General features: G+C 48.1%; 1 protein-coding gene across 4 annotated transcripts; it reads left to right on the forward strand.

The window, feature by feature from the left end:
• The first annotated feature begins 973 nt into the window (after positions 1–973).
• Positions 974–21071, forward strand: TMEM192 (transmembrane protein 192). Of its 4 annotated transcripts, none has more exons than XM_032979639.2 (8): positions 975–1145; positions 2729–2830; positions 5889–5972; positions 8587–8812; positions 15003–15161; positions 16177–16261; positions 17891–17992; positions 18816–21071. In XM_032979639.2, the coding sequence occupies exons 2-8, from the start codon at positions 2804–2806 to the stop codon at positions 18925–18927; spliced, it is 795 nt and encodes a 264-aa protein (XP_032835530.2). In that variant the 5' UTR covers positions 975–1145; positions 2729–2803; the 3' UTR covers positions 18928–21071. The 4 variants fall into 4 exon arrangements, 3 of the variants coding, with proteins under 3 accessions (XP_032835530.2, XP_075912360.1, XP_032835532.2); XM_032979641.2 differs by lacking the exon at positions 975–1145 and adding an exon at positions 1437–1785; XM_076056245.1 differs by lacking the exon at positions 17891–17992 and having other exon boundaries at positions 977–1145.
• The last annotated feature ends 1446 nt before the right edge of the window (positions 21072–22517 follow it).

A 22517-nucleotide genomic window follows, 5' to 3' on the forward strand; every position in this document is an offset into this window, starting at 1 on the left:
CGAGCATTCAAAACCTCAATACAGGCGTCATTGGGACCCCTGCCACGATTGTAAATCCCAGCACAGATCGGCAGAGCGCCGCACCGATCCGCGTGACCAATTCGATATAACCACGCCCTCCCCCCATAACCCCTTCCTCTCTACTCCATTGCCTTAAGCCCTCCGACCGCCCCTCCCCCTACTCTACCCCCTCCAACCCGCCCCTCCCCCAACCCGCCCCTCCCCCCTACTCCACCCCCAACCCTCTCGATCCCTCCCCCCCAACATCCTCAACCCCCCCCCACCACTCTCGACCCCTCCCCACTCCCCTCTGACCCCCACCTCCCCCTTTCTGCCGGTTGACGTCAACCTGAATGGTACGGGTGACGTCACGGACGCTGATGACGTCATTTGTAATGTTTACGGATTTACGGATGTGGTGTCAGGAAAGTGTTTAAAATTATTTGAGGGTATTGTTAAATTTGATGGTGTCGTAAGACTCGAGCAACGTTACGTTAAAATAGCCATAACTTGACGATTCATTGAATGGTATCAGTGCACCAAAAATATATTAAAAGTTCACATTCGGTCATTGACGGCACATCCGGATAAGGATTTTAAAGATGACGGATGTGACGTCATGCGTTTAAAATTTGACATTAAAAATGTGTATATTTTTTCCTTATTTTAAATTTATATTTGATGCATTGTAAAAAAAAACATGTTTAAAATAGTATATTAACTAACATTAACATTTTTTTACCGAAAGAGCTAAGTATATAACATTAACATCTTTATCCAGAAACAACGCTTGACGATCATGACCTCACGATCCCTCCGCATTATTCTAAAACATCTTTTTACCAAATTATTATTATATATTCGATAACAATTAGTTTAATCTAAGTAAGTTATTAGTACAGTGCCGTACAGTACTTAACTCGAACGCCCGATAACGTGACGTCACGTCCGTCTATGCGCGCGCCCGCATCACGTGACACCCCCCCCCCCCCCTCTTAGGAGAAGGAGGAGGCCAAATTCAGAGGAATTCTCAACGCGACGGTCCGGCGGCCGCGCTGCTCCGCCTGACGAGCAAAGTCCCCGCACTGCTGTGTGGGAAGCTCGAGCCTCGGGCGTTGCACGAAGTCGCTTTCCTCGCAGTTCGGGTGAATTTTTTTTTATTTTGCTGTTTAAAAAAAAAATCGCGGGAACAAAAAAGTTCAGCGTGTGTGTTGCGTGGGGAGCGGTGGGCGCAGTGGTTAGGCGCGCCGTGTGTGTTGCGAGGGGAGCGGTGGGCGCAGTGGTTAGCGCGCCGTGTGTTGCGTGGGGAGCGGTGGGCGCAGTGGTTAGCGCGCCGTGTGTGTTGCGAGGGGAGCGGTGGGCGCAGTGGTTAGCGCGCCGTGTGTGTTGCGAGGGGAGCGGTGGGCGCAGTGGTTAGCGCGCCGTGTGTGTTGCGAGGGCAGCGGTGGGCGCAGTGGTTAGGCGCGCCGTGTGTGTTGCGAGGGGAGCGGTGGGCGCAGTGGTTAGGCGCGCCGTGTGTGTTGCGAGGCGAGCGGTGGGCGCAGTGGTTAGCGCGCCGTGTGTGTTGCGAGGGGAGCGGTGGGCGCAGTGGTTAGCGCGCCGTGTGTGTTGCGAGGGGAGCGGTGGCGCAGTGGTTAGCGCGCCGAGCGTGTTGCGCTGAGAGCGGCAGCGGACCAGTTGGCGCTCGCTGCGCTATAAACCGGAGTTCAATTCCCGTTTGCGGCCTACACCAGTGACGATCATCTGATACGGTCCTGTGCCACCCCGAGGTCGACTCTGCCTCAAGTGAGTACCGAGTGTGTAAACTTCGCCACTGGGGAGACAAGTTTTCAAGTTTCAAGTTTCATTTATTAGGTATAGCCCTGTGAGCCATGCGGCTCTTAAGTCGGGTGCAACCGCAACAAACAAAATTTGAACACAGAACATCTTAACGCGACAACGCGTAACAGAAACATCCTGGAATAAACCAGCAAATATTCCACGCAAAAAAACTTATTAAAACGCTGTGTTGAAATCAATGCGGTGCAAGCCAACAACAACAACCATAAGACAATTTAGATTAACCATATGTTTTCGAATCACCAAAATAAAGCTGTAAAAACAATGTAACAACAGTAATCATAGGAACTGTGAATTAAAATTTAACAATAAACGATATACATAACACGTACGACAAAAACAACTGCAGCCATAGCTGGCAGCACGACACTCCCAGTGTATGATGTGTGAGTGAGTCAGCAGCAGAGTGAGTGAGTGTATGATGTGCGACTCGGCGTATGAAGAGTGAGTTAGTGAATGATGTGTGAGCGATTGTATGATGTGTGAGCGAATCAGTGGCAGTGTGAGTGAGTGTATGATGTGCGAGTCAGCGTATGAAGAGTGAGTCGGTGAATGATGTGTGAACAAGGGCAGCTGGGCGTGGTGGTGGCCACCCTTCGCTCGTCACAGTGTCTCCCTGTATCTCCTTGCATTTCTTAGGGTCTCCGCGTCTTCCAATGTCTCCCAGTATCTTCCTGTCTCAGTGTCCCTAAATACTATCCTGGGGAGTAACTGCACCCCAGTGATTGAGTGGGAGATTGTTGGAGGGGATTGGGTGGGTGAGTAAATGGTGACATCACAACGGCGCTTGTGCCAGGCTAGGTGCCGTGCCGGCCTTCATAGGTGCTGCTACTCGCTAACAGCACTTGTCCCACCAGTGGGGCTATACAGGGGATTTTTTTCTGTGCAGGACTAAGACTCTCTCCGTGAAAGGGAATGGAACTGTGGTGACCTCGGCTCACTCACCGCCTCCTCCTCCCCCGCGATGTCACAACACGGCGATTACAAAGAGGTGAGGCCACGCAGCCAGGGTCTGTCCACTGCTGGATGAGTTGTTGCTGATGGCTTAAAACAATACGACTAGCCTCACGGTGCACCTATCCTGGTACAAGCGCCGTTGTGACATCACCCACTCAAATTCCCTCAACCAATTCCCTGTCACTCACCTACTTATACCTACTCACCCATCCACTCACCCACTCAGTCACTAGGGTGTAGTGACACCTCAGGAGTGTCAGACACTGAGCGATACAGGAAGATACTGGGAGACTGACATACATTAGAAGATGCTGAGAGACTCGGGGAGATGCTGAGAGATACAGGGAGACACTGAGAGACAATTTAAGATACTGAGACAATGAGAGATGGAAGGAGATACAGGGAGACACTGGCACAGGAAGAGACGGGTAGATTCTGGGAGACACGGGGAGACACTGAGAGACAACATCATACAAGGATACATTGAGAGACCATGGAGGATACAGGAAGACACTGGGAGACAATGGAATTAAAGGGAGACATTTACAGGCAGTATCTTACCAGGCAGATATCTGTGAACAGGTTGTAACATATCAAGCAGTTAGGCATTTAGCTGGAAGTCTAAAGATCTTTCATGTTACGAGTTATTCATTGTGTGACAGATAATCACATGAGTGGGTGCAGTTTTTACCATATTAACTCGTACTGAGTGGTGACTGTCATTTAATTTGAATAGTCAATGAAAAATATTATATTTTTCTCGTTCTGACCACTGAAGAGTAACTTTTCTATATTGATGGACACCTTGTCCATGTATTTTTCCTTGAGGAGTCAGGACCAAAACGAAACTTTTTTTTTATTTTACCAAGTAAGGTCCACTTAGCTAAATAGTTCTTTTTTCCAGAGTGACCTTGCCACAAATGATAGCTCAACGAAGTGGCTTATCACGTGAACATTCATATAAGCCAAATACTCTAAATGCAAGTTGTTTCTAAATGCTAAGGGAAAAAATTGAGGATATGTAGAAAAATCCACGGAACCTCAGGGAGAGAGACACGCAAAACTCCAAATATGCAGGCATCAGGGTTGAGATCGAACCCACGACCTGCAGGCGAGGTAGTGAACATCTCGCTACCAAGGTGCCCCAGAATGTAGTGCAATACAGACAAGCTGCACCTTATATCAGAAACCTCATACAGTTCAAGCAAAACAACGGATCACTTCGCTCCACACCCCAAAAACACTCCTCCAACCACCAACAACCAAACATAAAACCACGTGGTTGGATAGATCTTTGTCATCTGCAGCACCAAACCTCTTAAACAACCTCAACGGCTGCGTAACGCTGTGTGGAAGCTACCTGGTCTGTTTCCCCACACAAAGCTTTGGGTGTTCTTGGCCAATTATGCCTTGCCTTCTATATGCTTGCGATAAACGTGGACCCCCGGAATGGAACATCTTTGCCGGTTATAAACATTTAGGCTTGCCTGCCAATGATCCATTCTGGGTTTAACCAGACTGGATTGTGTGAGGAGCTCGCAAATCCTTGAAAGATCTGGACACAGTCTTATTGGTGAGCTCCTCCGGCAGGCAGGCTGCATTGGCTGGGTCATGTAGCTCACATGCCCAGCCACCTCATGCCCAAACACTTTTGCTTGGCTGGATTAAGGTGGCTAAACTGGCATGGCACGGCCTAGAGAAGAGATGGAATGATCATGGGAACTCTCCAGTATCAAAATATGAGAATGGGTTTTAACCTTTCTGGCAATTAAACAGGTATTAAAATACTACCAGAACATGTTTTTTTGTTTTCATGTTCACCACACATATATGTGGTTATTGCAGACATGATTCCTTGCAAAAGGTTTCAGTTTGGTGTTTTAACATCTTTACACCTGTTTTATGACCAGAAAGGGTAAACCTATTCATATAGATGGAATGATGTTATAATGAGGATATAGAGCTGAGAGGACTTGCTGATGACCGGTACCAAAAGTGTCAAGATTGGCGTCTGGAGGAGGCTCATGAAGGATGCTGCTGGTCAGTTGGGGGCAGTTGCCCTCCAACAACAGGGGATGGCTGAGGAGCAACACTCACAACAACAAGCAGAGCGCCGGTTGGCTAAAACACAGCAAGTTTGGCACAGTAGGGGGCACAGTTGTTGCATCTTCTAGTTATCTCAGTCAACCCATGGCACCCCTGGGTTTGTTGCGTGATCTCCTGCCAGTGAGCGTTGGACACTTCACGTGGCCTTAAAGTGCACATAGCCTGGCACAGGCACCGCGGTGATGCCACCGCCACTTAGTGGCGAATGGTGGTTGTCTCTGTGGGAGTCTGTGTGGGGAGAGGTGGTGCAGGGGATAGTGCTGCACTGCGCTAGAAACTCATCAGTTACTGCTCTCGAACAACAGTGGCAGCAGATATCCAAACCAGTCCTGGGGCTCCCCTAGGTCTACAACCTCAAATGACTTTTACATTATGAGACCTCCTTTGCCAGTAACAAGATATAGTAATAGGTTTTACCCTTTTAACTGGCACAGTGCATATTATTATCAGAGTTGTCTCTTTTGTTTGCATTTTGACTGCTTGTGTTGTGGTTATTGCAAACATGATGCCTTGAATAAAGGTGTCAGTTTTTGTGCCAAATGAGTGCCTGGTGCAGTGTGTAGACATCACCACTTGGGAGACTAAGGCTGAGTGCTCAGCCACTACTTCGTGTGCGGTGCCAGCCTACATCAGTGCTCCGTAACTGCACTTACCCCAACATCGTCTTTCAGGCTACATGGGGAAGCGTTGTGTGTGTTTGTGCGAATCTAATTTGGGTTTACAGGTTCGTAGTGCAGTCAGCTGTGCCACGGCTGTCTACTCACCCACTCACGAAAGTCACTTTTCCACTCATGTTCATTTAATTCACCTTCCACTGTACTATGAAGAAGGGCCAAGGGCCATTGCCTGAAACGTCGCTTGTTATACATTTGTTAATTTTAAGGCCACGAATGTATTGCAGTTTTGTTTGTTGTGTTTGTGCACCACTGCCAATGCATCAAGTAATTAGTTTTGAGGCTACTTTGGTGATATTTGTTTTGTGACAGGAGGAGGAGGAGCTGGTGACTCGGAGACCAGAGACAACATCAATCAAGTCTCATTATACAGTCTTCGTGACAACGGTTATACACGTGAGTGTTTGTGCGCACGTCTACATGTGCAACGGTTGTCTCTCTCCCTGTCTCTCGCCGTGTCTCTCGCTTTCCTGTGCCTCTCGCTCTCCTGTGCCTTTCTCCCCTGTCTCACACTCTCCCCGTGTCTCTTGCTCTCCTCGTGTCTCGCTATCCCCGTGTATCTCTCCCCATGTGTTCCCATATCTCTCTCTCCATGTCTCTCGCTCTACCCGTGTATCGCTCTCCCCATGGCTCTCCCCGTGTCTCTCGCTATCTTCCCATGTCTCTCTCCCCATGTCTCTTGCTCTCCGTGTCTCACTCTGTGTCTCACTCTCCCCATGTATCACTCTCTCCCCGTGTCTATCACTCCCTGCCAGTTCTCCTGAGTTGACGGGGGCCATGTTTTAAGGGTTCCTCTTGTGATCAGACCCCCACTGGAAGTGCAGCGCTCACCACTTGCTTTAGCCACATCTCCTCCGCCTCGTCTGCGCCGATGCCAGGCTGTGGCACAGACGCGGGTATCTCTCCCTTATCCTCTATCATCGGCCATTGTTGCTTGCGCACCACCTGTGGACGCTAGCACAGAGCAGGGAGAATGGATTCATGGCTCGGCTGCTCCTTCCGTCTCAGCCGATTCCATTGTACGTTTCCGCGATAGTGCCAGGCGATGTGAACGCTGTTCAGGCTCTTGAGTCTTTCGTCGGCCCCTTTGGTGCTATCGTGCCGATCGTGAAAATCCCGCTTCTCTCGAACTGCGTTGATGGGGCCTGTCTGCCACGGGCTCCTTCCCATGTCTTGGACGTTCACCATCGGACCCGAATATCGAACGCCGATGTCCACCGTTGAAGAAAGGGACCACGTTTCTCTCACCCCGTGATCGAAAACGCTGTCTCGCAGCACCAGGAAATACCGATCGCCGCCAGCAGAGCAAAAAAAACTTGACACCTTCGTCAATCACAGCACTGCGTCCTTTAGAGGACTTGTAAACAACAGGTGACGTTTTGGGCAGTGGGACCACCTTCATAGCTGATCACCAGTTGCGCTCATTCCTCAGATCACATGATATCTCCCTACGATGCGATGGAACCCGCTATCTCAAGACGATGCGTCTGTACAGACAGGATCCTGAGCGGTTGAGAACCTTTTGGGTTCTGTTCTTGTGCCTGGTTGTACGTTCAAAAGCTGGATGCCAATGATGGGCTCTGCTAACTGATCCTCCTCCGTTTAGTACAGGTGACTTACGACGGCTCGACTTGCAACCCTCTGCTTTAACGACCTTTCTTATAGTAAGTAAGACACCCACAGTAACGACTACAAATCATATTTACGACCGCCTAATGACTGCTACCAATGGCGAGTCGATTCGCGAGGAGTCTGTGCATAACATGCACAAACTCGTCGCCAGATGGCGCTACTTTGCTCTTCTGTCGTATGGGTATGTACAGTATAGTCAGACAGTCTGCAGCTGTGCATAGAGCAAACGCATCTCCAACGCAACGCTCTTTACTTTTTAGTAAATTTTCATAAAATTTAAAAAAATTGCCTTTCGCTATGTCTGACAACAGGATATGTGATGCACGTGCAGAAACATTTTTCTTATTTTTACTTGATAAATGTTTGGAAAAGTTTTGTTCAGTTACAATAAAGGTTTTTTTTAGAGTTATTTTCTTGGTACATTTTTTTATGGTATGTAATGGGTTCCTAAGAAGGAACCCAATTTATAACATTGCTCCTATGGGAAATAAGGGTTCGACTTACGACGGGTTTGACTTGCGACCATCGTCCAGGAACCAATTAGGTCGTAGGTGCGGGGGTTGCCTGTAGTGCAGGCTACAGTCGGTTTACTATCTGGTCCATAGTTTGGGTTGCATGGCCACAACCGCACTACTGTGGCTTGTCTCTGATTTTCCTGTTGATTTTCAGATGCGGTTGATGGTTGCGCCAGTGTCTTTGAGGATTGTCAGAGCCAGGTGATCCTTATTTTTTTCCCAGACAACAGAGGAGGAAACGTGGATTATCATCAGGAAGCTGGCCAGACATGCAGCCAATGGAGACGAGGAGGACACCTCGGCTGTTGATGTCGTCAGGCAAAGAGTCTGGTGCACGCCGTCGTGTGTGCGACATGGCAGAATGTCGAATGTTGACAAATCTGAGCGAAAGCCAGGGCTGATCATGAAACGTTCTCTCTGATGAAGCTGAAGAGGACCAAGCAGCACACCAACCACTACCCCTCCTTTAAAGCCACTTCAGCTTCCTGCAGAGTAAATGTGGCCCATCCACTGTCACGATGGTCAAGGAAGACGGCTCCCCCTGCAGCTGTTTTGAAGAGGTTTGGGAAAGAGATGGACGGAGAGTTGTGACCTTGCCCTTGAGAATTCTTGAACGGATCCATGTGTGGAGCTTCCGTTATGCGGCAGTCCGTGTGGTCCCAGACCCTGGGACAGAGACTAACCGACCTGCCGGGTCACATCTCGCAAGAACCAGAGAGGAGACGCTGGCCAACCGCGACTTGCAGCTCGGTGTCTGGGCCGGGTGCTGTATATGGCGTCGCCATAGTCCACTCACCCCGGTGGACGCAACGGACAACATCCGATCATTGACTCTCTCCCCATGTCTCTCTCTGTGTCTCTAGCTGGCCGCTGTCTGTCTCCTTCTCTGGGCGTCTCTGTCTCCGTTGGCCTCCGAGCTCCGAGTCAGTCGCTGGATCGCGTTTGGGCGGATCGCTCTCTATCTGATCCACTCCTTCTCTGCGTGGAACGTCCATTGCTCACTCAGCTGGGCTCGCGCTCAAGGGCACCTGAGATGGGAGAGGAAGACACGGAGACACAGAGACACGGCCATGATGATATTCAACACAGGTGAGACACAGAGACATGGGGAGATAGAGACACTGCCTTTATGATCCTCAACACAGGTGGGATTCCATGCCTCTCCCCATGTCTTGCTTTATCTATAGCTCTATTTCTATCGTTCTCCCTGTGTGTTTGTCTCTTTCACTCTGTGTTGTAACTTATTGACCTGCCCCTACTGGAAATCTATGAAAAATAGCTTTTTAGCGCATTGCATTCCTCCAATATAAATAAAGATTCTGATCCTGTCTCTCTCCAGTTGTCTCTATCTCTCTCCCTGGGTCTCTCACCCCATGTATATCTCTCCCTCTCATGGGAAGAGTAAAGATGGAGTTGAACAATTTTTATGGAGATATTGCCTAATGTATAAGGGAATTGAGGGGCTAGACAGTAAAAGGATATGGCGCCACAACAGGCAACTACAGGGATGAGACTTCCTACTCGTGATGCTGAATGTAAATGCTCACAGCACCACTGGGTGGACAGATTCCCGAATCCCTGCAGCTCGTGCGTGTGACTAGTTAACTACCTCGCTCGGTATACAGCAGGTCATGGGTTCGATCCCGATCCTGACATCTGTATATTTAGAGTTTGCATGTTCTCCTCCTGGTCGTGTGAATTTTTTTCCGGGTCCTCTGGTTTTTCCCTCCAAATTTAGAAACACTATGATTTTGGCGGCCTATGGCCGCCTTATTCTACCTCCTATGGAGGTTGTGTGGGTATATATGCCTAAAAAAAAATGGGGGTGAAACTTTTTTTGGAGGGGGGTTGACAATTTTTGTAAACCTGTTGGATCAATCTTGATTTGGATTCACTTTTTACCCCCACATCTGGGAGGGGGGGGGGTCTACTTTCCATAACTTTTTGGTTGAGGCCATCTGATAGGCTCTTGAAATTTAGTTGATGGACAGTAAATTTTGCTGCTATCAATTTCCATGTAATAACCCACTTCGTTGAGCTATCATTTGTAGCCAGTTCGATTCTGAAAAAGAGCTAAATGGCTCGGTGAGCTTTACCTGGTAAAATAAAAATATTTTTTAGACAGTGTGATCAAGAGACAGTCAGTGAAGGGAGTTGAATGGACGTTTTAAGGCAGTTCATGGAGTTGAAGGGCAGATAAAAGGGGGTGGTAATGTTGTTAAGAGGCAGTTAAACCTGGGAGGAAGAGAGAGCGGCTGGGTTGAGAGCAAGAAGAACACACAAGTGTTGTCATCACATCTACCCCTCTCTAAGTAACGAAACAGGAGGATTTCTCCACATATCTGGCTGTCGCCTGATCTAATTACTGGCGAAAGGTTGTACTCAGATGAATATAAGTAACTGTTGTAGCTTTGCTCTCCAAACACACTGGTGTGCTGTACTAGTAACGAATTGGCATGTGCTGTTTACGTGACAAACCTTACTAATTGGCTGTGTCGGGTGTTGGCGGGTTTGATGACATGTGTATATATTTATGCAATCTAACCCTAAAAAAAAACCTGTTATGGATAACTCGCTTATATTTCACAAATCATGCATTTGTTCCATTGAGAGATCAGACATGCAGAGCCAGAGCTCAAAGTACCTCGTATGCCAGCCTGACCAGTTGAGCCTGCCAGCAGGTGAGCTGTTGTTTTAAGATGGATGGTGCTTGTGTAGGGACGTTGTGGAATGCCTCCTGATTTATTTTTCTACTATTTATTGCTCTTCCTGGTACATGAGCACCCAAAGGGACAGTGAATTGCTAATTGGCTGAATCACTGAGTCCTTTACAAAGGGATGCTGTGGCTGGTGCAGCCACAGAGAAAAGCTGCTCAGCCAGGACAGTACTGGTCGTGGCAGTAGTGATAAGCAGAATGTTAGATGTGCTACATATGATGCAGCGGTTTGCTGTGGTCAGTGGGGTGAGAAGGGTGGAGAGGTATGAAATGGAGATCTTGAATAAGAGCTCGGTGGCAGAGGATGGTGATTGTATTGGATCCATGATTTGATGGGGAGCCAGTGCCGAGCTTTTAAGTGAAGCCATGGAAGTCATGGCCGCATTTGATGTGCAGGGCAGCATGAGACAAGTGGTTTTGAAGCTGCTTTACTTCATCAAAGTGTTTATTTTTCTGATGTCCCAGAGTAAGGATAGCATTGAAATAATCAAGGAGAGTGCTGATAATGCAACAAGCCAGATTGTTTGCTGTGGCTGAGGGCAGCATTGGGCGGATGTACCATGAGGCCCTGAGGTGGTCATTCCATGTCTTTGCTGTGTTGGGGACGTGGGTTTCGAGTGAGAATGAGGAGTTTCAAGGTGATACCGACGATTTTCAAGTAATTTAATGGTGGAGCCAGTGATGGTTGATTTTGAGGGAGCGACACCATAGTGAGCCACCGTCTGTTGCCTAGAACAAGGGCTACATACTTTTAAGGGTTTAATAGAAAGTAATTTGACCATAACCAGCGCAGTAAGTTGGAGGTACAATTGGCAAGGTTGAGTGGACCCTGATCGGAGTTTGTAGTGGAGTGGAATGGATCGTCAACAGCGTAGGTGTGATAGCTTATCCCGTGACTATCAATGTGGTGACCGTTTGGGGAGATGTAGAACAAAAAATGTGAAGGACCCAGGACAGCCCTGAGGGATGCTGGCAGTAGGTGTAGTGACTGTGTTGAGGACTTTTAAACACTGAGAGCTGTGCATTCAATCAAACTCTTGTGGTTTAAAGTGACAAAATTGTCAGTTATGTTGAGGCTGACATGTCATTGATCTTGATGAGTGCAGTCCTGGTAGGTGGTGTGGGCTGGGCAGTAGGCAGACTTTTGAAATAGATGATGCCATCATTAAATGTCTCCATGGCCTTGCCGCACCTCATCTCGCCTCTCTCATCTCCTTGTCACTTCTCACTGTGCCCAATCCTAGTTTCAGTCCTCCCTCCTTGCACTCCTCCACTGGAATAAACTTCCCTTGTTCATTAAAGTTTCCCCCTCCTTCATCTCCTGTTCATTTTTTTATTGAGGCAATGCGCTTGCCCATTACATCACGTTGTGTTGCGTGTTCGAACCTTCGACGTGAGCTAAACCGGTTATAGAAATCAGGGGGTAGAAAGATGGGGAGCGGGCCTGCTGGCCCAAACAAGACGGGGTGCCACTGGGGAGGGGTAAGGTAAGCATTTAAGTAAGGGAGAGGGGGTGAAAAGGGAAGGAACCAAAGCGCCCGAAAAAAGAGGTGCCGAAACAGTGATCGTATTTTTCCGCCACCCATCCGAGTCCTTCTCCCGTCTAATACATAGGGGTTGTACTTTTTATCATCGGCCCCTGTCTCCCAACCCGCCATCTGGCTAACTTATTTCAGATGTTTAAGGGACCATCTGGCCTCAAATTCCCCCCCCCTTGCCCTGAAGCTTATGATTTAGGTGCTCCATACCCACATGTGCTAGGAGCATACTATACCACTGCTTCCATGTGGGTGGTTCTTCCAATTAACTGGAATCTCCTGTTCTTCTAACGCCTCACCACTTCTGTAGTGTCCATTATCTTCATTCCCTTCACCACTCCACTTCTTCCTGTACCTCCCATAGCCTTTTGTCATCCCTTAGTATCATCTATCGCAGTCACTCATTCCTCAATCCTTGCACACTCATGTGATCCTAAAAAAATATATTCTGTAATTTTTTTTAATTATGACAAGCGCCTTCACTGAAAACGCCTTCACTGAAGACGCTCTATATAAGTATATATAAGATGAGATAAATGTTGGTGGATGAGGGGATGTGATTTTAGATTATAACAAAGGATAGGCGTTCCAGGAATTTGGAGATGGTTTATCAGTCAATAATGAGTCTCTAGTTTTTATGGTCCTCGTGGTCAGACCTTTTAGTAGAAGTATCACTTGCCTCAATCTAAGTGATGGAGGCCAAAGACTGGACTGGAAAGAGGGGTTACCAACATGAGAAACCATTCTTGCAAGTTCACCAGTGCAGTGCTTGAAATCACTGTCTGGTAGGAGATCGATGGGAGACTTATTGTGGACCTTTGGATCAGGATGAGGCCCTCCTTGGAGTGGAACATCTGTGAGGAGAGACTGGAACGAAGGATTGGCTGTGGGTGATCACGGTAGGTCGAGAGAGATTTCCTGATGGTGAAATTGATGCAGGTGAATTTGTCATTTAATATGTAAGGGTGACGAGTCAACCAGGTTATCATGCAAAGCCGCCTGCTGGTATTGATGGAGGAGGGCAGTAAGTGTGGACTAGAGTTGTTGACGTCTGGTTGGCTTCAGAGTTCATGCGTTCGTAAATAAATAATGCATGTGAGGCCTTGATGGGTTTGTTGGTGGCTTTGCCAGCAAGACGATGGAAAGTGCGATCGGTTCCAAGTCTAGAGCGCAAGTAGTCAGCAATCGGCATCTGCTGCACTTTGATGCAACAGCTGTAGCTGCTGAGAGCTACCAGGTGTCGAGAGAGAGGGGAGTCTGCCAGTTTGGTGTTTAGCGGGTACTAGTGGGTCCCTAACGGGCACTAGCGTGTCGCTAACAAAATCTAGCGTGTCACTAACGGGTACTAGCATGTCGCTCACAGTGGATTGGGCATTTGGTAAGCTGATTGCGATGCTTGGTTTGCAGCAGGATTGACGGAGTTGTTTATAGTGAAGATTTATGGGTTTGCAGCGACGGGGGAAGCAGTGCGAAGGCAAAAGTTTATTGCCCACCTCTGCAAACACAGCTATGTTCCGGTGACACATTACCAGGCTGCCAATCTTTGCCCTGAGTGGAGCAGGGTTGGTGAGGAGAGACCAGGGTAGACAAGAGTGCAACTGGTAGGAATGTCCTTGTGACCACGGGACCGGGGTGGGGATGAATGCCAACGAGGAGTCGTGGACGACTGGGGTTAGGTGACCTTCAGGTGCGCAGCCGGTGGGTGCGGGGAGCTACCTCGGGTCGTATCGTGCCACAGCCGATCGGCTGGTGGAGGCGACAAACTGCTGATGATAGTCGAACTCGCCAGAAGGGCGAAGGTGAACATTGCCGGTGGCGGAGAACTGCCGATGGTAGCAATCCTGCTGCAGCGAGCGTTGACTGGTGGCAGCACAGGGCAGCCCAAGGTATGGCTCCCGGCTGGCCACGGGCACTCTCTTGGGCCGGCAGCGCGAGTGACCAGAGGCCACAGCAGCATAGGGACAGGTGGTACCGGGTAGAGGAGCCCTGCTTGGAGACGGGATGGCAGGCCACCACTCACGACTGATGATGGCAGCACAGGGCCAGAGTGACCACCTGACCCAACAGACTGTTGGGGCAGGGGGGTGCATGGTCAGCACTGCACCTGGTTGCCTTTGCCTTCCCAAGTGCTGATGATCACACACCACATCAGCTACTTATTTAAGGTTGAGTCAACCTAGGGGAGGCCAAAGACCAGTTCAAATATTAGCCACTTTTATTGCTCGTGAGCAGGAATCGAACTTGGGTCACCAGGTTCCATAGCGCAGTGTTGACCACTGCACCACCAACTATTGGGGCAAGTGAACTTTGTGGTGGGACCCCGGGGTCCTATAAGACCCCGGCTATTGCATAAACTGCATTGCGACATTATTTTATGTCTGTTGAAGGCGATACGGCAATCGATTCCTCTTGACGAGCTCTACACGATGCGCTAATACACGTTTCAAAGTTTTATTTATAACTACGGCAATTTTGGCAACGACGGGTGCTTGGTGAAGAACGAGAGGATTGATTTCTGGTGGGTCGCGGAGTTTATGTGAGCGGTGGGACGGAGTCGCAGAAAATTCTTTTATTAATTACGATTTTGACTTCCGTTTATTCGGGACCCCGGGGTCCCGCCATAAGGTTCAAGTGCTGTTAGCGAGTACCTCCTAAGGCCGGCACAGCACATGAGGGAATGGGTGGCCAACACCACACTCGACCGCCTTTGTCCCTAATGGCGATGTTTACGCATGACACCAGGTACTCATTTGAGGCTGATTTGACCTAGGGGAGGCCTAGGACCGGTTTGTATAATCGTCACTGGTGTTGGCCGAGAGAGTGAATCGAACCTGGGTTGCCGGGTTCGCTGCGCCACCGATCCCCATACGCACACACACACAGGGAGACATGGGGAGGAGCGGATGGAACGAGCGACACAGGCAGAGAGTCGGAGACAGAGACATGGCCATTATAATCCTCAACACCGATTAGAGGAGGTAGAAATAGCGATACACACATTCATTATATTGTTGATTTTTTTAGGTAACGCTCTTCTGCTGACAATCTGTGCAACGGAGAAGCAAGTAGAAGACCCGGAGACATGGGGGGGAATTGGAGGAGAGAGATTTTGGCTCTGGATGTGGGTCGGGATTATTTGTGCAGAATTCCTCCTCCTTTCTCCGTTTCTCATCGCATATGTGGGTAAGTGACACGCAGGGAGACACGGAGAGAAAAACAACATGGGGAGAGAAACACAGGGAGAAAAATACCGACACGGGGAGAGACACGGGGAGAGAGGGAGAGACACGGGGAGAGAGGGAGAGAAGGAGAGACACGGGGAGAGAGGGAGAGACACGGGGAGAGAGGGAGAGACACGGGGAGAGAGGGAGAGACACGGGGAGAGACACGGGGAGAGAGGGAGAGACACGGGGAGAGAGGGAGAGACACGGGGAGAGAGGGAGAGACACGGGGAGAGAGGGAGAGACACGGGAAGAGAAGGAGGGACACTGGAAGAGAAGGAGAGACACAGGAAGAGAAGGAGAGACACGGGGAGAGAGAAACGCAGACGTGGGGGAGACACGGGGGGAGAGACAGAGCGCAGTTGTTGTTTGATATTGTTTAAGCTTGCTTACCCAGAACAGTCTCTGATTCTCAAGACTGACTCAGGAGGATCCTGCCATGTATTCACAGTTAGGGGCGACGCTGCTGCTGTGTGTGATCCAAATTGAGTAATTGGGTGTGGTTTGGCGAATACGAGTGCCACTGTGTGTGTTTAGCTATGAAAGGAGGAAACTATAAAACCCGGAGGAAATACATTCAGAACATGAGGAGTGAATACATTCTCCACTTGCATGCATTCACTCGCTCAATACGATCACTGTCACTCACTCTGCAGAACAGGGGGATAACACACAAACTCCACCATAGGTGTCCGAGTCAGGAATTGAACCGAGGAAAATTCTTGTTGTGAGGCGCCAGTCTTACCACTATGCCACCTGCAGCCCACCAAGAGACACGGAGATAGAGAGAGGGAGGGAGACAAATAGGGGCATGGAGAGAGGCATGATGAGAGAGGGAGACTCGGGGAAAGCAAAGGTGAGGGAGACATTTGGAGAGAGAGGAACACAGAGACATAGAAGAGAGACAAGAAGAGAGAGACGCAGACGTGGAGAGAAGGAGATGATGCTGCTGATGATGATGCTGATGATGTTGTCAGTGCGAGTTGTTAGATTCAACAAATCGACCCCGCAATCCGACATCATCGAGAAAGAAACAGCGTCCTCCACAGCCGGCACCACCAAGTGAGATTATGTCTGCCCTCTCTAAGTGTGTTTGTGTGTATATCGCCGACTGCGAAAAAAACCCCCACCTCCTTGCTGTTGATTGCCATCAGTAACAATGGTGGCTGTGAGCAATTCCATTTTCTATGCACTTGTAAATCTAGATTGGAAACTAATTTCTTTATAACTGCTTTTTGTGTTGAGTTTGTCCTTCCCTTGAACCTTTGATAAGCACGGTTGGCTTCATACGGTGCAAAGGAAGTTCAATATTAATCATAGATACGTACAACAACGTGTATGGGAGTTGGCACTGGGGATTTAAATCCCGCATTTACAACGTCGAAGTGAGCGCTTGGGCGCCATGTGGGATTATACCTAAAGTAATTATACAGTAACCGCGAGGTATACTGCATTTAATTATATTCTTTGGGTCTTTCGGTAAAGCCACGTAGATAGAAAAATAATAATAAAATACCACGACGTTTCGATCGCAACACAGGCAATCATCATCAGGTGAAAAAATAGCGGGAGAGGTACTGAGGCACGAAAATGTTTTATAGCGGGAGCACTGCTGTGGCAGGGTGTTATAAAGGTTTGAGATGGGTGTAGCCCAAGGGTCATAAGTGAAGTGGGCAGGGCTAGAGTTGAAATCTGCATGTAAATGTAAGATCAGAGAGCTCAGATCCTCCTTGACGACGAAGCTGTGGAGGTGAGATATTAGCATGTCAATGTAAGAAAGACGAAGCGGAGGTGGCCAATGTATTGTGAGAGATTAGCATGTTAATGTAGGAAAACCAACACCACATCGAGGCCTACGAGCAATGGTGGTTGTGTTAGTGAGACATTTAGCCTGTTAATGTAAAGACATTTAACCTGGTAATATAACTCAGAGTCGAAAATAAGTGCTAACATCGGCAAGTAGGATGGAAACATCACAGGAAGTTATGACTTTACCTGGTTAATAACGTCATCCCAATGACTGCTCAGTTTATACCCATCTTCTTGGTTGAAGTTGTGTCTGTGTTTATATATCTGGATGGCTTCATGAACGAATCTTTGCTGATAGCCAGTGGGTTTGCAGAGTATCTTCGTCTTGGAAAAATCTATTTCTTGTGTGCCCACAGCATTAAAGCAGCTGAGGTATTGGTCCTACCGTGTTTGAGATCTGCATTATGTTAACAAACACGGTCCGAGACATATCGCTTAGTTTCCCCAATGTAACTACTGCCCAATGTAACTACTGCCGCTGACACAGCTTAGTTTGTAGACACCGGGGTATTGCATGTCAGGGATCACATCCTTCACAGATGGGATCAGATCACGAATTTTATGTACTGTGTTGAATCGAACCTGGTTCAGCAGTTCCACTGCTGGATTATATTTTTTCCACCTGAGGACGACCGCTTATTTTCTACCTACGTGACTTTACTGAAAGAACCAAAGAGTATGGATTCCTGCAGTCTCAAAAGCTTCAAATCAAGATTGGATCTTGTGTTTGCTCTTGAGTTTGGAAATCATTTTGGTGACCCCTGCTATGTATGGCAAGGTGATGGTTTTGATTGGGTCCTCAGATGGTTCTTTCCCAACGGTTGGGGTGATAGCTTTACGAATTGTGCAGTCTGAATGCATTTAATTATTTCTATCGTGCAGGGAAAGGAGAATAAAACTTGAATACAAAACCATGATAGAAGGAAAGGGCACAAGAAGAGTGAAGAGATGGCAAGAGATGTATGGTGTTTCTCTGGAGGCTCTGTACGTAAAATATCTATATTTTTACTTTAGCTGGTGGATAAAAAGCTGCAGCCCTCTCCCAGATGTAGAAAAAAGAGTGAGGCTAATGAGTAGTGGTTAGGGGAAGTAAGACGGTGGAGCATCACGTTCCGTGGCCCTGACGGGAATCGGCTTCAACCGTGGAGCCGATCTGCCCACTGACCATCGGCTTATCATCTCTAAGATGCGCCTGCCATTCCTCCACTGCTGTGGTGGGCGTCCACCTAGGACCCCTTTCAAACCCACAGTGGCCTGGTCTCCACTCGCTAATGAGAGTTGCAAGCAAGAATTTCATTATCACTTCCAGGTGGGGTTGGCATCGTACACCCCTCCTGATTCCAAGGGGAAATGGGTGCGTTTGGTACACAGTCCAGACCTCCTCATAGACCCTTGCTCATAGAGGAAGTGTTCCCCAGATAGCTGAGAGTAAATGGTGGGCCCATTCCCACTGTGTGCAACATCCTACAATGGAGAATAAGGAGGCTTACGGCAGCCTTCAGAGGGCCAGGACAGCTGTGTGGTGTTGCACGGATGACTGGTGTTTGTGGGTTGAAGCCGAGGAGATGGAAACTGCCTCAGCACTTTGCGATCACAATTAACTCTTGAATTCCATCAAAAGAGTAACTTGAAGAGCCATGCCTTTCACCATCCTTAAGGGAAAGAATGGTGATCTGATCTCCAAACCCAAGGTGTTTTCTGAGCATTTTCATGCAGGTTTGTGTATGTGATATATCTTATAGTCTGTATATCTCTGTGTATCTCTAACTTGCAATATATCTCTAACAATCCCTATGTGTGTCTGCAGGTCTATGGGTGTGAGGGAGCTCGTTGAGTACCAGGGTGATGTCATTGAGCACCTGGTGGCCCAGAATCACTGCCTCAGCCAGAGGCTCCTCCTCCTCCACACCAATCACTAGCGGCGATGCACAGCTACAGGCAACGTTTTGGGCAATGGATCTACTTCGGGTCACACTTACTCACCCACTCGGTCACTCAATCACACCAACTCGGTTACTCACCCACAAATCCACACACACTCAGTCACTCACACTCGCACAACCGCCATTTGCCACTAAGTGGCGGTGACATCACCACGACGCTTGTGCCAGGCAAGTTGCACTTTGAGGCCATGTGAACTGTCAAAGGGTTGCTGGCAGGAGGTCAAGGGACAGACCCAGGTGCCATGGGGTGACTGACTGAGATGACTGGCAGATGGTCCAACTGTGCCAACTTTGTGTTTTTGCTGTCTGGAACACACCCACTCAGTCACTCACACACTCACCCACGCACAAGCCCACAGTCAATCAGCCACACCTACTTACCCAGTCAATCACCAACACCTACTCACCCAGTCGCTCACCGACCCACCCACTCACAATAATATATATAATAGGTTTTGGGCAATGGCCCTTCTTCAGGGCACAACCACATACGGTATTATATATTTTCCCTTTGAGTGGGTGTGACTGATTGGCTTTGTGATTGAGTGGGTGAGTGAGTGACAGTGGCCGTGTGAGTGGGTGAGATGGTGAGTGGTAGTGTCACGGTTAGCGAGCTGCGATACGAACCCAGTGACCCTAGCTCGATTCCTACTCACGGCCAAGACCAGTGGCGATTAAATGAACTGGTCCTGGACCTTGGGGTCGACTCAGCCTCATGAGTACCTGGTGCAATGTGTAAACATTGCCACTGGGGAGGCAAAGGCGGCCGGGCGTGGTGCTGGCCACCCACCCCCTCGTGTGCCGTGCTGGCCTTCATAGGTGGTGTTGCTAACAGCACTTGCCCCAACTGTCAGGCTGTATGTCGGTGTTTGTCTTTGTGTGACCCATTACCCTAAAATATGAATTATTGATATCAATACATATTAATGATAATGATGAAAAATGTATATTGACATTGAATGCAGAGTAGAATGGGAACCTGATATTGAATATTGGTCATTCATTGCTAAGAACCTTAATTACTTAAATAAATACATATTTATAATTACTGCAATTCCTGAATGTTAATGCTATTGATTCCTGAAAATTGCTGAAATCAATAAATATTGACATTGATTCCTGATTATTGCTGAGATAACTTGATCATGATATTGATTACTGATAAATATTGGTCACCGATCAATATATGATCATGATATTGATAACTAAGAAGATTAATTCATGAGATAAATGAAACAATGGGGGAGTGGGTGTGGCCCTGTGCCCATGGGGAGCAGTGGTGTAGCAATTAGCGCGCTGCACTACGAACCTGGTCACCCGAGTTCGATTCCTGCTCACGCCCAACACCAGTGGCGATTATCTGAACCAGGCCTAGATAGACTTTGCCACGAATGAGTACCTTGTGCACTGCGTAAATCATCGCCACTGGGGAGACAAAGGTGGTCGGGTGTGGTGCTGGTCATCCACGCCCTGTGTACCGTGCTGGCCTTAGGTGCTCGTTAACCACACTTTCCCCAACAGCATGTTAAGGCTATACGGGGACCCTTTGTTTTGCGTGCTCTGCTGTTTAAAATGCACAATGTAGCAGTACTATGCCGAGTGTTCACCGAGGTGGTGTGTGTTCACTGATAAGTGCTCACCGCTGTGTCAAAAGTTCACTTGTGAGTTCACTGTGGTGTCAGGTGAATGGTTAACCAGCCAGCTAGAAACACTTTGTATACAGTCAAAGCCATGGTGCAAGGCCTTCACTGCATTGTTAGTGGCTCAGGCCTGTGCCGTTGGCTGTCAATGGCCACGCCCCGTTCCGTGCGGGTTCGTTTCGGGGCTTGGGGTGTGTGGGGGTACGAGTTTGTGTAGAGGTGAGGGGCATGTGTGGAGGTACGGGTTTGTGTAGGGGCTAGAGGTGTGTATGTGTGGGGAATACCCTACCTGGCCAATAGTCCGATTAATGGAGTTCTGTTCTGAGAGTGCATATGGGTTTGCGATGGAACTTTAGGTCTGTGCGGGTTTTGTATTTTCCAGCATGGGATTTGTCTGTTTCTGGGGACGTAGCATTGATTGCCACAACCACACCTCCCATAACTCGATGATAGCCGCAATAAATCGCTTTAACCGTTAAATCCGTCTGCCCTGCTTTGTTGTACGTGCCATACACCCTGCTCCATACTTCACCCTGGAGGACTGGTCTGTCATGTGATACCAAATTGTTATCGCAGGTATTACTCATGTTAATGAATACTGATTAGGATATTGATTACTAAGACGAGTTTGGTAATTAGATCAATAGATTTTCATCGTGATGTTAAATACTAAAAAGATAATGATCACTGAGATTCATGAACATTTATAATATTGATTACTGAGAATATGTTGATTACTCAATTTAATATTAATCATGATATTGAATCCTTGAGATTAATTGCTGAGGTAAATGCATTTTCATGGTGCGTTCGGTCCTGAAAAGGGCCGTTGGCGTGGCTTTTAGTCGTGCTCTAGAGGTTGATGTTCGGTTGCCGCATTGATAGCATTCGAAGTGATTTCTCACAGGAAACCCACCCACACAGATTCCTACTTGAAACCTGATTCCCACCACCACCCAGCCCAAAAGAATTATCTCATCAAAACTTTATACCATAGGGCTCATTGCATTTCGGACCAACACCACCTGACCAGTGAATTAAAACATGTACACCTGGCCCTCAAAAGGAATGGATACTCTGACCGCACCATCCGCCAAGCTGTCTCTCCCTCCATACAGAAACAACCACTTGATACTCCAGTCAAAACCATCACACTACCATATATAGCAGGCGTTACTAAAAGATTTCCAAAATTCTAAACAAACACAAGATCCAGGTCCGGTTCAATACAGTACACAAAATTAGTGATCTGATCCCATCCGTGAAGGATGTCATTCCTGACTTACAGTACCCCGGGGTTTACAAATTGAGTTGTACCTGCGGTGATTGCTATATCGGGGAGACGAAGCGACATGTCTCTGACCGAATTCGCGAGCACAAATCAGATTTGAAACGGCAGAACGAATTCTTCTGCCGTAGCTGATCACTGTTACAACGCTATGGGGGATCACGATATAATTTTCTCCGATACCAAGGTTCTTTGCAAACCCACGGGCTTTTATCAGAGATTTGTTCACGAGGCAATTCAGATTTACAGACACAATTTCAATCGAGAAGATGGTTTCAAATTAAGTAACCATTGGAAAGATGTTCTAAATCGAACCAAACATTAAACTAATTTTCAATGGTACAGTATATTTTTTTCAAGTAGTGGTACCCCAAACTTTCGCAGCTTCCCTTTTCTTCCCTTTTCACACCTCCCCCCCCTCGCCGACCTGCACATGTTCACCCCCTCTACACCGTTCATCATGCTAAGTCCGCCAATTAAATGCTAATTTTTATGCTAATTCCTTTGTCAAGGCACCTTGATTCCTCTCACACAGCTTAAAGTTCGCGGTCTGAGCTTAGCTGTGTTCACTCCAGCGCTGTTCTCGAGTTAGTCTGGTCCCTTCACCTGATGAAGGCCGCTTGTGTTGTGGCTGAAAC

The sequence above is a fragment of the Petromyzon marinus genome, chromosome 75 (genome assembly GCF_048934315.1).
Source record: "Petromyzon marinus isolate PM22_M1 ecotype Great Lakes invasive population chromosome 75, UKy_Petmar_22M1.pri1.0, whole genome shotgun sequence".
Classification (NCBI taxonomy): Eukaryota; Metazoa; Chordata; class Hyperoartia; order Petromyzontiformes; family Petromyzontidae; genus Petromyzon; species Petromyzon marinus.